This window comes from Bubalus kerabau, chromosome 11 (genome assembly GCF_029407905.1).
Source record: "Bubalus kerabau isolate K-KA32 ecotype Philippines breed swamp buffalo chromosome 11, PCC_UOA_SB_1v2, whole genome shotgun sequence".
NCBI classification, from domain to species: domain Eukaryota; kingdom Metazoa; phylum Chordata; class Mammalia; order Artiodactyla; family Bovidae; genus Bubalus; species Bubalus kerabau.
Window position 1 is genome coordinate 89,240,122 of NC_073634.1, and position 16,761 is coordinate 89,256,882.

Here is a 16,761-nt window from a genome sequence, read left to right on the forward strand (position 1 = left end):
CAATGAACAGCTTTACAGCTCTTGGCACATATTTTTCAGATTGCGCCCTGGGTGGATCTGACCAATGGCGCAGGCCGGAGAAGGCAGGAATGTGGACAAGCGGCGGCCCCTCTGACCGCCCATCTTCCGCCACCCCCCCCCCCCCCAAAAAAAAAGCCCAACAGCTCGAGGTCTGCGGAGGGAAAGCAGTTTTTCTATGGCCCCTCTCGTTCTTTTCATGGTCGGGTGTTGAAGCCCAGCTGGGGAGAACGACAATTAAGGGAGGCGCAGCGAGGTATTGGGCAGTCCCGGGACGCCTGCCCTGGGGCGAGGGGGAACAAGCAGCGCTTCCAGGCCCTCCTGCCGCAGGACTCGCATTCCACCCGCCCGTTCCTCGTCCCGTTTTCGAGTCCTAGGCACGCGCTCCCAGCCCTTCCACTACCATCCCCGTGGCCCAGGCGGCCCCTCGCGAGCGCGGAGCTCCGCACGCGAGGGCAGCCACGGAGCTGCAGCTATTATTCCGGCGCGGGTGATGCAAGGCAGCGCATAGCTGCGCGCTGAGTCAGCTGAGCCGGGCGGGGGCGGGGGGCGCCGAGCCGCCCATCCCCCCACCCCCCCACCCCGGCCTCCGGGCCCCGCGCCGGGTGCAGCCGGGTGCCCTCGAGGCGCCGCGGGGGTGGGTGCGGTGGGCCTCCGAGTCCGTGGGGTCGGTCACCCGGGCAGGGGCCGGCGGGAGCTGAGGGAGCCGGCGGCGGTAGGGAGGGCCCGACCCCCGAGCTCCCAGGTGCACTCTCCCCTCCCCTCAGCTGCAGCTCGCGGGTCCGGCAAGGCGGTGACCGCGCGCCGCCCGACCGTTTACCCTGTGAGAATCAACAAGGGGAGGGGGACACAGAGAAGGAAGGAGGCTGAAAAAGGAGAAATGCGAAGCCAAGCAGACAGGAGGAAACGATAAAAAACAAAAAACAAAAAAACGAGGAAACGGCCGTGCGGAGGCGGAGGCCGGCGGGAGGCGGCGGCGGCGCGCGGGGGGCGGGGCCGGGAGCGCGCGGGGCGGGGCGAGCGCGGGGGCGCGCCGCCAGCCGCGGCCCGAGGGGCTTGTGGGTAGCGGCTGCGCGCGGCCGGAGACGGGCGCCGCGCGGGAGTGTGTGAGGGGCGCGGGCGGCCGCCAGCGGTCATGGGAGCCAGCTGGCCGCGGCCGTAGTTGTCTGGAACCCGGGCTTCAGCTTCCCGGAGCCCCCAGAGGGCGGGACAGCCGCCGGGGGGCTCGGCGGTGGCGGCGCCACTTCCCCGCTCCCGCCCTCGGAGTCCTGAGGGAGCTCGCGGCGGAGGAGTGGACCGGGCGGCGCGAATCTGACTGAGGGGCGGGGACGCCGTCTGCTCCGCGCTGCTCCCGGGGCCGGGCGGGCCTCCAACAGCCCCAAGGCCCCGGGGCGCTGAGCTCGAGGCGCGCGGTGGGCCCGGGCGGAGCCCCGGCCGGAACCGGTGGTTCGAGGGCGGCGGTAGGCCCCGAGGCCGGCAGGGCCGGAGCGCGGGGAGCCGAGTGCGGGCCTGGCGGCGGCATGAGCCGGCCCCCGCCGACGGGGAAGATGCCCGGCGCCCCCGAGGCCGTGTCGGGGGATGGCGCGGGCGCGAGCCGCCAGAGGAAGCTGGAAGCGCTGATCCGAGACCCGCGTTCGCCCATCAACGTGGAGAGCTTGCTGGTATGTGGCCGGGGGCTCGGGAGCCCTCCCTGATGACCGCTCGAATCGTAGATTGCTCCGACTGCCCACCCCTCTGTGCCCACCCAGCGGTGGGGGCGGGCGGCGGGGGGGAGGTCTCGCCCCACCCTGCCCAGCTTCCCGGCAGCCGGGCCCCGGGTCGGGGAGACCAGACAGTTCTGCGACCGAGTTCCGGGAGTAGAGAGACCCACCTTGGATTCTTCTCTTCTGCCTCCTGGAGCTGGTGTCACCCGTGGCTGCCCCGGTCTTGGAGCGCTGGGAGGAAGCACCCCTCTTTTTCTTCCCTCCTGCCCTGTGGGTCTGGGGGGGGATCCGGTGGGGAGATCTGCAGTCCATCAGACCCCAGGCTAGCCCATCTGAAAGAGCGTCATGCTGCCTGGGGACACGGGTCGGAGCAAGAGAGAAACCCGGTGGCTGTCCCTACGGGGTGTCCTTACCTCGGGTACATGACAAAGAGTTCAGTCTGAAATCTGGTAACACACAGCCTGAAGTTTCCATGTTTTCGGTTGTCTGTGAACATTAATCGTTACAATTCAGTGCATTTCAATTTCTGTAAATTTAATTTCCGCGATTATTGCCCGGGAGCTATAGAATTCACTTGAATCGTAGTGTACTATCAGTCTCTCCTTTTCATTGTTCTTTCCTGAGATGGCCTTGAAGATCCCAATTAATAGCCATGTAAAGTCTGCTAGTTGGCTTTGTTTGAGAAAGCAACAAGATTGATCAGAAATGCACTGTAGAATGCTTATTTATTTATTGCTTTTGTTAGGATAGACTGTTGTATTTTACAGACTCTTTGATTAGTATGCAATAGAGATGCATTTATGGGAAAAGGTAGGGGGTGTAGGTTTTTACCCTGGGGAGGAGAAGAAAGTGAAAAAGATGTGCTGGATGTTACATTAGCTCTGGACAATTAGAATTCGGGTAGGGGATCCTTGGATCCTTTAGGTATTTCCTTCCAGAATGCCTGTTCTACTCCCTGACAGAAATCTATTGACTATATGATGAGAAAAACTGTCTCTTCCCTTTCCAGTGACTGACTGACTTTCCTTCAGAAGCTGTTGGTTATCCTTTGAGGTTTCTGGAATCATTTACGGAGTGACTCAGTCCCGTTTGGCCCAAGTGCAGGAACTGACTAAAGAGTGTCTTTCTGTACAGTGCACAGAATGTAGTGATGTAGTGTGTCAGACGTGTTTGACATTTCCTTTTACTGATTTTCACGTCAGTGTGTTGTTCATATGTTTTCATGGGAGCATGACACTCTGATAGTGTTTCAAAGTCTTCGATTGGGGATAGGGTTGGTTGCATGAAGGGCATAGCTTTTCCTAGACCAGAGCAGAGACTCTGGGCTTCACTCCCAGCATTTTCACTTTGGTATTTTGCTAGCAAAACTCTGACCTAAGGCCAGAAAGTTCAGTTAAAAATAGTACAGCAAATCTCAAGTATTCATCAGGTTCATATTCAACCTCAGATAGAAATTTTTTGCACTTTCATCTCTTAGGCTTTACTGATGTTAATTATTAGGGTCATTATGAGCTTGAGCCTAAGCTATTTATGATCATACATTATTTAAGTGTTTTCTAAATTATTAAAATGAAGGCTGCTTTTTAAAAAACGAAGCATTACACATGCTCAGTAAACTGCCTGGTCCATTCATTTATTGAGTGCCTGGATCAGCCAAGACACTTTACACCTTTATTAAGGTAACATACTGCTAGTAGGACATCACATGCTGCTGACTGGACAGGTTTCATCTTTGCTGTTTTTAGCTGATTAACTGTTATGGTTCTGGGTTGCAGTAAATCTTATCAGGCTCCAAAGTGTCCTTTACTCTTTGAGGTTGCTGGTGTTTCTCCTGTAGAATGACAAGCTGAAGATTTTTTTTTTTAAACCATGTTATTTACAGTGTTAGCTTTAAACCTGTATATTTAATTATATCAAATAGTAGAATGAATTGATTTTTAAAAATGTGGTAATGCAGGAGACATAGGTTTGAAGATTCCCTGAAGTAGGAAATGGCAACCTACTTCAGTATGCTTGCCTGGAAAATTCCATGGATGGAGGAACTTGGTGGACTACAGTCCATGGGTTGAAAAGAGTCGAACACAATTGAGTGCCTGATCACGCACACAGCCTGTCCATAACATAATTTACTGTTTTAACCATTTTAAATGTACACTTCAGTGGCATTACATTCACATTTTTGTGCAAATATCACCACTATCCATCTCTAGGACTTTTTCTTCCTTCCAAACAGAAATTCCATGAGTTAATTTTTTAAAAGTGTTATAAAAGCATATTTCCAAAAATGATGGTGAGGGTCACTTTAAAGATTTAAAACCTTACTGTTTAACCTTCATTGTCACAATTGATCATTGTTTTACTGTAAATGGCATTTCTTTTGATTTTATTATAGAAAATATTAATATTTTTTCTTTAACAGAGACAATTTAAAGTAATATGATAAAAACACAGCCACAAATCTTAGTTACTTATTTTGGAGCTTAGAAAGTACCATTTAAAATTATATACTGCCTAAGGTGACAAAACTAAGAGGTGAAGTATACCAGAAGTTACTATTATAATAGTTACTATTATAGGTACTGTAGGCTAGGCCTTGAATTTAAAACTGTTGGAAAAAGTATTCTATGAGATAACATGTAAAAGTGCTTAGCTCAGTGCTTGGTACATAGTAGTGCTTATTAAATTTAGCTCACTTCTCTGTGCATTTAGCATATTTTTAGGTAAGTGCTTTTAATTTCCTTTGAAAAGGAAAATGGTTCTATTGGCAGCTGTTTCTTGCTATAAAATTTTGAATGAATAACATTATGTTTTGAATTTGCCATCAGAAAAGTGCTAGCAGTCACCAAGCATAGATATATCTGAATTCTAAGACAGTCAGTACAGAGACCAAAGTGTCTTTTTTTCCTCTGCTGTGGCTCGTTTTAAAGAGGCTTTATGTGGATCCTTCAGATTAATCTGAAGAGCATATATCCCTTTTGTGGCTGCAGATTGTAAGTTGCTAGCTATTACTTAAAAACAGAGTTTTGAGATTTGCTTCTGTAGTATCTGCGCCCCCTACCCCCCCCCCCCACCCCCGCCGGAGGGAAGGATCTTCAGTAGTATGCTTTTTCGTTGTTTGAAACTTTTGAGTATATACCCATGTTTTGTTGTCAAGACTAAGCTCCCATACTGCTTACCCAAATATTACAGTAAAAAGAATTGTCCTTTAGTGTTGTGCTGGAGAGATGTCTTTCTAACGGTTTGTGCGTTTGTGCTTTGATTTATTATTTTAAAGAGTAAATGATTATTGTAACCCCTGGGATTCAGGCTTGGGTAAAGTGTTCCGCTAGGCTTGTGTTGATGGGAAAAGGTGATTAAAAACTTAGGATTTTCAGTAACTTAGAATACAAAACACTTCATTTGATTCATTTTTATTAAACCTGTAAACTGTGAAAATATTTTTTATCACAGTGGTTTTTGCTAAAGCTTATTTGATGTAACATCTGTCCTGATCTGATGTTACAGTATTTTAGGCGGTTTATTTCTCTTGGTGTAAATAATAATAGCTTCCCCTGGAGAAACATTGGGGTTTCCCAGGTGGCTCAGTGGTAAAGAATCCGGCTGCCAATGCACGAGGCAGGGACTCAATCTTTGGGTCGGCAAGAGCCCCTGGAGGAGGAAATGGCAACCCACTCCAGTAATCTTGCCTGGAGAATCCCATGGACAGAGGAGCCTGGTGGGCTACAATCCATGGGATCATAGAGTCGGACACGACTGAGCTACTGAGCACGAGAGAAATAATAGCGTTTGATTTCAGGATGCTACCCCAGACTCCCCAGAGTTTTGGGGACTATACTGTACATAGTATATGTACTTTATTACTATTTTAAAATCCAAATATTCTGAATTTGGAAACATCTTGCTCCAAGGTAAGGCCAGCACAGACTAAGTAAGGAAGTACTGACTTAACACACATCTTAAAAAGCTGTAAAGAAATAGTGGATAATTATCTTGAAGCCTAAGTTGTTGTCCGTTGTTTTGGTTAAGTCCTGATCAGATAGTTCTGTTTTGCAATTTCAAATTCTGAAGTATTCCAAGCATACTGAGAGAATATAGCATGCAGAATGGTGCTAAAGATTACTTCTGCCTTTTCTAGAACTTTGTATAAATGGAATCCATAGTATGTACTCATATCTGGCTTCTTTAGTTCAGGATAGATTTTGAGATTCATCCATGTTTTGTGTATCAGCAGTTTGTTCCTTTTTTTATTGCTAACTAGCATTCTATTGTATGTATAATGCACTATTTGTTAGGCATCTTCTGTTAATGGATGCCTGGGTTGTTTTCAGTTTTTGGCTATTTTGTATAATATACTTTAGCTTTTAATAAAGCTTACTATAAGCAATCTAGCAGTAAGTTTGTGAGGACACATTTTCATTTCTCTTGAGTTAAATACCTAGCAGTGGCATTACTAGGTCATAGGGTAAGTGTATCTTTAGGTTGTTTTTTTGTTTTTGTTTTTGTTTTTTAATATAACTAACTGTCAGATCTTTTCCTAAAGTGGTCATACCATTTTACATTCACACAGCGACCTGGGAGAGTTCCAGTTCCTTCCCAACACTGAATCTTAAAGGTTAGCCATTCTGTGGGTGGGTAGTGGTATCTGATTGTGACTTTCATTTGCATTTTTCTGATGACTAATGATGTACTTTTTTATGCACGTAACTGGACATTTGTATATCTTCTGTGAAGCATTTGTTCAAATCTTTCGTCCATTTGAAAAATTAATATTCTTTATTTTTGAGTTACACAAGCTGTTTATGTATCAGTTTTTTTGTCAAATATATGGCAAGGTGGTTAATTACATTTTTTTAAATTGTTACTGCTTTTTCTGCTTGAAAGACTATTGTCTATTCCCATGTTTCAAGAAATTTTCCTTTACTTTCTTTTAGAAGCTTTATTGTTTTACTTTTAGGTCTAGAATAATATGTTAAGCCAGTTTTAGTGTGCAATGTGAATGTTTTTCCTCATATTCCCCAAATCCAGTTACTTAGCTTATTCAGCAACATTTTTTCCACAGCTTTATTGAGATATTATTGACATGTAACATTGTATATGTATAAGGTGTACATGGGATACACAATACTACCTAATGTTTACCACAGTAAAGTTAGCTAAAACATCCTTTACCTCACATAATTACTGTATTGGTGTTGTCATCTTGAGAGTATTTAAGATTTACTCTCAGCATCTTTCAGGTCATCTGTACAGTGTTGTTACTGGACAGTATAGTCACCAGCAGCAATTTGTAAAAAAATGTTTTTCTTTTCTTATTGGATTGCCTTGCTTGGTACCTTTGTTGAAAATCAGTTTACTGATAGGTGCTTTTTTTTTTATCAACTTAGTAACTACGTCAAGTCCTTAGTCATGGTCCTATTCTTTAACCCATGCTCTATTCAAAATTCTTTAATTTTTAATTTGTATCATTTTACTTGAAGGAAATGAGCAGGCAGCAATGGTTGAGACAGGGAAGCATGGATTTTATTTTTTGAAGTGAGGTAAGATTTGTTATTTTTTAAATTATAAAAATAATATGTTCTTATTATAGAAAATTTAGAAACTAAAGAAAGGTATAAATGCAAGTGACACTTCTACATAGTTTTCTCACATAGAGAGAGCACATTTTGGTATAAATACCTGTCCGAAAAAATTAAATGTAAAAGAAGTAAAATTACACTGTACCTATGCTTTGTCATTTTTTTAAATACTTAATGAATAATAGGAGCTTTTATGTAATCAAGTTTATTAGTCTTCTCACTGTAGAGTGTTTTCTGGCTTAGGACATTCTCCATTATCAAAATTATGATATAGACATGAATTTTCTTTTAGTACTCTAATGGTTTTATTTTTAATGTTACTTCATTTGGAATTCTGATAGAAAATATGAAGTAGGGGTACAAAAATTTTATCAGGAGGTTTGTCTAACTACTATTTGTCTAACTATTTGTGAACAAATAGTTCACAAAATATTAATTGGGAACCTCTGTTATGTCTTTGTACTGTCATATAACTTTATTTGGAGAGTGGTGCTTGGGAGAAAGGAGAGAGTAATGATTATGAATTTGGTCTTCATTTGAGCTTCTTGAGTTTCTTCATGGAAATTACATCTCTACAACCATATTTAAAATCCTATCCTGTGCTTACATTCCAAAAATATGAGCTGTTAGTGATAAGGGTTACTGGTGAAAAGACTATGGAGACTCGGAGCACCATATTATAATATAGCTTTTGGGAAAAAAACACAAAACATTTTCTGTTGGTAGCTTAGCTTATTTTATAGAGGTTGATATTTCAATTGATATGAAATCATGGTGGCATTTGGGACTCTACTAAAACTGTCACTTTTATCCTTGATTGGAGTCATTCTCCTTTCCTCTCATCTGTATCATTTGTACCTTTTTTTTCCCCCTGTGAAGTATGATTAAATTATAGAGATATATTTGTGAGTTCTGCAATTGAGTGTCCCAGATGACCCTCACTTATCTTTTTAGAAAGCATTTGGATCGTGATAGTTAGCAGTTCTGTGTGTGTGTGTGTGTGTGTGTGTGTGTGTGTGAGAGAGAGAGAGAGAGAGAGAGAGAGACAGAGGCAGACAGACAGGTAGACAAAAAAGGAAGTATTGAGATTCACTTTTGGTTCATTATTGGTAAACTTTTGGGGAGTGTTTCTAACTAAGTCCAAGAATGTTTATATGGTTTGTTGTTTCATTCTGCTAAGGTATGGGTTGTTTAGGTCTGCCATCTAGAGTGCTCTGTAGGTTTTTTGTTTGGTTTTGTTTTGTTTGGTTATAAACTGATCACTTAGTACTCAACATCTAATTTCCTTTATTCTCTAAAAGAGTTTCAGATTTTTTTAAGTTATAAAGCAGTTGATAGAGATTTTCAAAAGATGATAGACTTGGAACTAAATTTTAACACTTCATTGTTGGGGTTATTTTTTAAGCCAGGGAAATGAGTAGCAGAACCGGCTAATACTTTAGATAGAAATGGAGCAGATCTTGTTTGCCATTACCTTAATTATTTGGATGTTTGTGATGAGGAATGACTAAGTATTGTCATATGTACTTCTTAGTTTTTGGCTTTATTTGGTGGATAGAATACAAGCTGTTTTAGGATATGGGTCATTTTTTTTCTTCCTCTTGCTGTGTCTTGTAATATTTGTTGAATAACAAATAATGCTTATTTAAGTAATGGAAGTGATAACCTATAGAAATAGATCCCTGCTTGAAGAGATGTTTAAGTATTCCCCAAGTAAAAGCTTTGATATTAATATATGTTCTTGTCACTTATTTCTTATCTATCTATAGGCAGGAAGATAAGTGAACACGTATATATGCAGAGGGGTTGTGTTTGGGTGGTAGAATTAATTGAAAGTCAAGCAGGAGAAGTGAATTGTGATTTGAATATTTTCGGAATTGTGCTTAGGCAGTTTGTCTTGGAGAGTATTTAAGCTGATTTTATTCAGTGTTTTAGGTAAGATAAAAACAGCTTCTGAGGGCTGAATGGCCTTCATCATGCTCTCCTACTCTTTAACTTTTCTTCTGGTTAAACATATCCAGTTCCTTCTTATGTACCTAGGTGATGCCTGTGTTTGAAACAGCCTTTCATGAGTTAGGGCAGATAAAATGCTAGTGATGTGTTCACAGGATGAAATTCCTTAAAGTGACATATTGGCTGTTATTAACAGTAAGGCCACATTTGTTAGCAGAATTAAAAACAAAGCCAAGGGCATGAGAGATTTTGATCAGGATTTAAGAGTGTTATTACAAGTCATTTTGAATGACTATTTTGAAAAACCTTCAGATAGTATCAAGCATTCTGATTACCAGCCCCAGCCAACCACTGATTCTGTTGTGTTTCTATGAAGTTTTCTTTTCCAGAAATTCCATACAGACAGAGTTAAACAGTATGGAGACTTTGTTCTGGATTCTTTCACCTGGTGGTGTTGAAAGTCACTCGGTCATGTCCGACTCTTTGAGACCCCATGGACTATACAGTCCATGGAATTCTCCAGGCCAGAGTACTGGAGTGGGTACCCTTTCCCTTCTCCAGGGGATCTTCCCAACCCAGGGATCAAACTCAGGTCTCCCGCATTGCAGCCAGATTCTTTACCAGCTGAGCCACAAGGGAAGGCCTTCTTTCACCTAGCATAATGTTTTTGAGCTTCATTTATGTTGTAGCATTTATCAATATCTTGTTCTTTTAAATTGTTGAATAATATTCCATATACCACATTTTACTTAGAAATTCATCTTAATGTTTTTATTTCTCTTGACTAGATTTCAAGAAGTAGGATTGCTGGGTCATGTGGTAAGCTTATGCTTAACTTCTAAGGAGTGAACAAAATGTTTTCCGAATTGGCTGCACGATTTTACTTCCCACCAGCAATATATAAGGGTCCCAGTTTCTCTGCATCCTCAGAGGACACTTGGTGTGGAGTTTGTGTTTATAGCAGCTGTAGTCGTTTTACTAATGACAAATGATGGCTGAGCTCTATTTCATGTGCTTGCTAATTTTGTTTGTTCTTTTGATATTTTACTAATGTATCGTGAGAATGGTATAGTAAATGAAATTTAACTTTGTTCATCACACATGAATTCTAGTGTTGAAAAATAGAATGCAGATAAATACAGATCAGAGCCCTTTGTAGGTGAAACTATCCTACTGTGTCTCCACCTGAAAGGCCTATTTAATACAAGGCTTGCAGGGGGTAAAGTGTCTGCCTACAATGTGAGAGACCCGGGTTTGATCCTTGTGTCGTCAAGATCCTCTGGAGAAGGAAATGGCACCCCACTCCAGTACTCCTGCCTGGAAAATCCCATGGACAGAGGAACCTGGTAGTCTACAATCCATGGGGTCGCAAAGAGTCAGACAGGACTGAGTGACTAAACTTTCACTTTCTTTTCTTTAAAACAACAACAACAACAACGAAACCTTGTTATTATCCTTTTTCTTCCAAGTAATGAATGAGCCTTGTTGAACTGTGTAGGCCCTGTGATGGCAGTAGAGTCTCTCCTAGTTGGGTCATTTCTAAGCTAAAGCTGAAGTACTTCTGACATAACATATGGCTTTTAAATGGTTCTCCTTTCTGCTCTGTGCTCATCTTTTCTTTTTTGATTATTTTGAGCATCCTGAAGTAAGCTTATAAGCATATTTCTCTCTTGTTGGACCCAACGTTCATCTTTATACATTTCTGTTTTACATAAAGATTAGGAAACAATTCTTAGTATCAGTTTAGTAACTTGGTTCCTATGAGGGAAGGATAACTATTGATATTTAAAACACTGTATATTATGCTTATCTTTGTTTTTTTACTTTGAGTACTCATCTGAATTTAACAACAGATACAAATGTTGCCTTTTCCTGTTTTTAAGTGGCATTGGGTATTGATTTTGGGGATTACATTATGTGCAGAGTTTTGGAACTTAATCAAAATAGTGTTCTTTCTTTTCAGATATAATAGTAACTGCCTTATTTGTGCATTCTGTATCAGGATATGATCCTGCTGTTTTGCCTTGCTTTTCAGTATGATTCCTTTAGAAGTCATAAAAATATGCTTATTGAAATTAAAGTTTTCCTTTTAGCTTTAGTTTAGATGATTGTGGGGTTTTTTTTTTGTTTTTGTTTTTTTGAGTTTGTATCAAGGATAACTGCACATAGGACTTTTCTGAGCAGTGAAGGGAAATTATTCTTTTAATCTTTAAGATGCTTTAATATATTAAAGATGAATTTAAAAATTTTTGGTTTAGTATTTATTTTTCTAAAAGAAAAGTGCATTAGCACGATTTTCATGAACTTTGAGGCCTGTAAAGTGTAGTGAAATGTGTTTTTGCATGTTGAAACCCTGTAAAAATATTTAAAGTATTGAATGTCTAAACAGTATGATTTTGAAAAATGCTTCACTTTTTGGGGATAACTTATTATAGAGTTACAGTGTGTGGCACTTTATTGTGTTACATAGTTGATAAAGTGCAGGTTGAAATTGAATAATTAAAAATGGTGTGTTATGGTTGATTAGTTTGCCTTTGTTAAAAGAGTCAAGATTTAAAAATTTTTTTCTTTATGAGCCATTAGATTTCATCAAGTGGTGGTAACAGGTTGTATAATATAACCATCATCTATGGGAATTAGTAAAGAATAGAGGGAAATATATCAAAGTTATGATTTTCTTTCAGGGAAGTGAGATACCAAGTCAGAAATTGGAAAAAGATAATGCAAAATGTAGTGTTTAATATTAATGACAATATTCCATCTATTCTAAATTTAGGAAAATTTGCTTGGAGTTAACAGAGTATTTGGAGTGCTTTTAAATATCTAAAGCACAAATTTTGAATTTTTGTATTGGCTTTTCCATGATTTCCCAAAGTATAATCACTGAAATTAGTATGCAAATGAAATAACAGATTTTTCTCTGAACTTTAAATGCATGGTATGATCCTATATTAGTTGCATTCAGCGTGAAACAATTTTTTTGTTGTTGTTTTACATTCTCTCAAAAAGATACTCTTAAACTTTAATCCAATGCATTGAAAAAAATTCCTTACTGGATTAAAATAAAAATGAAAATATATACATATATCTGGCAATTTAAAAACTTAATTTAATACCAGCATAGTGTATTTAGTTAAGATTTTTCTAATCTGTGTCTGTTAAAGCCAGTAGCTAAGGCAGTGGTTTCCAAACCTTGTTACACATAGGACTGTACTAGAGAATTTTACAAATATTGATGTCCAGATTCCACCTCCACCCATTCTAATATAATTGGTATGTGATGTGACCTTCGGATCAGGAGATTTAAAAGTTCCACATCTGGTTTTTAAATACAGGAAAGTGAGCTGAGAGGTGCAATATTCAAAGATTGGCAGAGGGGCCACTGGGTCCAAAATGTATCTCAGAAAAGGAGAATTTTGTTTCTTCTTTTAGATCTGTGGCTCAGAGAGGTTTCAGTGAAGCCAGAAAGTCAGAATTATCTGATGAAAGTCAGAAGCACAGTGAAGGTGCTTGGTGGAAATGGTGTCAGATCTTCTGATGTAGATGACCTGTAGTGAGGCCAGGAATTTGCATTAAAACAAACATATTCGTTGATTCTGATGCAGGTAATCTGCAGGTCAAAGTTTGAGAAACATTGTAGTGTTGCATTTTATAATGATTGGAAAAAAGCAAAAACCAATGGTTGAGATCTCTGGCACACAGAATTGTATATGTGGAAAATTCTGGCATATGGAGAGATGCCACGTTTTCTGAAATACGAGTCATCACATTTTAAGTGTATTTTTTTTTAGAGCTCCATAGGAATCAGACCAATGTTTTTCTTTTTCTCATTTTAGAAGAAAATTTAATTTGCTGAGATTTTCTGAAAGGAGAGTCAGATAAGATACACCAAATAGAAATGATTAAAAAAAAAAAAAAGATTGTGGTAAAATATACACAATACAAATTTCAATGTGGAAATGTTACCATTACATCTTACCCTTCAGTGGGAAATACAGTTTGCAGAGACTTATTGTCCTAGAAATATATAATTCTGATGTTTTACTTTAACAAATGATGATGGGAAAATAGGAAGTCTTTTTATTCCTTGATTTAATTTAGGAAGAAAAATTTCACTAGAAATGTATGGTCCTTCAGAGAATGGCACCTGAAGCAGAATGGCATATGTCTGTGATTGTATCTATGTTGAAAAAAATAGTAAAATCATTCAAAAATTTTGTTTACAAGGAAGCAAAAAAAGTTGTAAAATATTCAAGCCTTTATGTTAAACTTTTGAAATTTTGCTTTCAAAGCAGCCTTCAAAGTTATTGGTTACATTAATAGTCATTAACATGTTACTATTTAGATTTTTAAAAATATACTTTATTTGCAATTATTTTCTTTTCACTTCATTTAAAATTAGAGAAATCCACATGATTCATAGACAGTGTATAAGGTGGCCATACTTTTCATTCACTTAAATATTTGTATATCAGATTTCCTGCTCTTAGGCCATTTTAATTTTGGTGGTTAAGGGGTGTATACCTGTTTCAAATTAAAATTTGCATGTTTTGATTCTTGTGATAATAGTAAAGCTATTAGAGGTATAGCAGTTATGATTTTTTAAATCTTTTTTTCATATTTGAAATCCTTGGCAACTCACTTTTTGTCGATTTTATCTTGTGGCTAAAAAACTGCATCATTGTGGCCAAAGGTACAATTAATTATTATTTATGAGTCTAGGGTGATACATAAGTATCTTTAAAGCCTTAAATTTTGTAACAGTTTATCTTTTAAGATGTATCCATTCTTTCCAAATGATTACTGAATAGAAAGAAAACTATAAACCTGAAACAAATCTGGAATTGGGTGACTCTTCTTTCACTGACTAAATATATCAGTACTTCTGCAGTTACCATTGGAAGTTTGTTACATATGATTTAGTAACCTTTCACTGGAAGTGTTTTTGGACTTAGAAACATTTTACAACTAGTCATTAGAATCCCTATTCCATAACACCTCAGTATTGTATTGCTTCCTAGCATTTCTAAGTACTTGCTGCTGCTGCTGCTAAGTCGCTTCAGTCGTGTCCGACTCTGTGCGACCCCCGAGACGGCAGCTCACCAGGCTCTGCCATCCCTGGGACTCTCCAGGCAAGAACACTGGAGTGGGTTGCCATTTCCTCCTCCAATGCATGAAAGTGAAAAGTGAAAGGGAAGTCTAGGTCGTGTCCGACTCTTAGCGACCCCATGGACTGCAGCCCACCAGATTTCTCCGTCCATGGGATTTTCCAGGCAAGAGTACTGGAGTGGGGTGCCATTGCCTTCTCCGTCTAAGTACTTGACAAAATGCAGTTTGAGACTTCATGATTCTTTATTCCATATTTACGCCAAAAAAATTTCTAGGTTGTTATTTCTGACTGTAGCTTAAATGGAATGTATAATTCATGATTGCAAAATTTAAAATTAGCGTATGAATGTGTTTTGTTAATGTTGTATTCAGTCTAGTGAAAAAATGTCACTAAAACAAGATATAACATAAAATAATTAGAAACTGAACTAGAGGATTTTGCTGCTAGTTCTGAAAAACAACTGCTGCTGCAAGCATATATTTTGTATAAAAGAGGAAGCTGTAAAATTATAAATTTTGAAGACATTGCTGAAAACAGGTTTGTTTTCCACATTTAAGACATTTCCATAATAGGAAAACAACGGATGATACAAATAAAACCAAATTTAGAATAAATAAGAAACTAGTAAAAAATTAGCTAAAATTGGCTTATGAAATTTCCTTCAGAGGGAAGTAATAGGAGGGGGGAATTGTGGAGAGGGGATTTTAAATTTTAGGAGAAGGAAGTTTTGTCTTTCAGGATGATATGGAGAATGTAAGTCCCTGGCATAGTGTTTTACTTTACTTCTTGTTCTCACTTATAAACAAGATTTTTCAGTTTGGTTCAAGTTTAATTTGTGAAATAAAAATTTTAAGAATGTAAATAGTGACTTATTTCAAATTATTTTATGTAAGTAAAATTCCGCTAAAATAAGTCCATAAAATGAAACCTGTTTAACCTGTATTCATAATATGAAAATACAGATGAACTTTTTCCTTAAGAATTTTTTCTGGTCTAAGGTGGTAAAGATGGAAAAAAATGAAATGGCTTGATTATTTTCATGTGTATTTTTAGAAGAGAAGCAGAGTAGTGTAATGGAAAGAACACTGGATTTAGAGTCAGAAGACTGATGTTAATAAATTAGGTGTTTTGTTAATTGTCTTTCTGTCCATGAGTGATAAAATTTGTGTCTCCGTCCATCTGCCTCAAGGAGATGTGAAGATTAAATCCAGTGAGAAACTGTATGTGCTAGTGTTCTGTAAACTGTACAGAACTTTAGCTTCTTTACAGGCAGTTGAAGAACTGTGTGTAAAACTGCCTCTTTGTATATGTCTCTGTCTTCAAAAGGGTATGTATGTACATACAGAATCAGTCTCTTGATGTTAGTTATTAGTTAGCCAGCTTTTCCCACAAAGGTAACACATTAATTTACACATACTCAAGTTCTCTGAAGTATTAAGTCTATGAATGAAAAGCATTTTTATTTTTTAATTTACTGAGGATAATTAGTTTCCTTGGGTGAATATTTGCTTATATTCATTTTTTTTTGATTACTTTATTGCACTGCAATTGTCACTTTTCCTAACGTTTATTCTTTTTCAGTAGGTATGATATTGAACATCAAAACAGAGTCTGGTGTTCTTATGTAAAATTTCAGAAATCCTGACATAAGTATGTAAGGAAGAGTCATGACAGAATTTTTAAACCATTGCATTATTCACTTGCAAAATTGTTAATTATACTTTATATAAGGTATATAGGAGCATTTGGGTTGTACCAACAGTTCTTAACTATGGCTTGAATTTAGCAACTTTTGGCCTGCATTTCTTAACAGAAGTTAAGTTTAGGAACAGGTGTGAAGTTGCAGATTGCCAATGTTCTGCCGTGTTACCTCTGATACAGATTCTGGTCTTTAGGCATACCAGGGTAATTATTAATTTATCATGTAGAAAAATATACACCAGTAGTGTAAGAGGATATGCTCATTCTGTGTTGATGGCCACTGTAATCAGTAACTGATTTTCTTGGCTCATGTAATTTCAAAGCTGATTTTGGGATTTAGGATCTGGTAACAGAGCTGGGTCTTATTACATAAGTCCATTGTCAACCATTTAACAACCTCATGAAATTGGAATTTGTATTTCTACAGGCTAGCAAAACGGAATCGGTATCCAGGCAAAATTGAAATGAATATGGGGAGAGTTCTGTTGGTAGCCACTGTTACAGTGATAAAATTATACATTTTCTCTGTTGTGGCATTTATGAATTAGAAAGTGGATTTTATCTTTTTAAATTTTAAAAAATTTCAGTGTTTTTCTTAGAAGTCTTCAGCATAGACTTTTTTATTTTGTGGTTGGTCTCTGTGCTCAGGTGCTTGTCTGTCTGTCTCCATAATAGGCAGGCAATGTCTTGAGGTTTATGG

The 16,761-nt window shown here is 39.1% G+C and overlaps 1 protein-coding gene across 7 annotated transcripts in view; it reads left to right on the forward strand.

Annotated features, from left to right (window-relative positions):
• Positions 1-1,070: 1,070 nt before the first annotated feature.
• The window catches only part of ROCK2 (Rho associated coiled-coil containing protein kinase 2), a 132,878-nt gene continuing 117,187 nt past the window's right edge, over positions 1,071-16,761 (forward strand). For 6 of the 7 annotated variants that reach the window (XR_008700553.1, XM_055540919.1, XM_055540917.1 and 3 more), the window contains exon 1: positions 1,071-1,679. Coding sequence is in view for 5 of the 7 variants with exons in the window: in XM_055540919.1 (XP_055396894.1) it covers positions 1,539-1,679 (141 nt within the window). In the remaining 2 variants the exon portion in view is untranslated. The remainder of the gene's footprint in view (positions 1,680-16,761) is intronic. The other variant, XM_055540924.1, reaches the window with a different exon arrangement.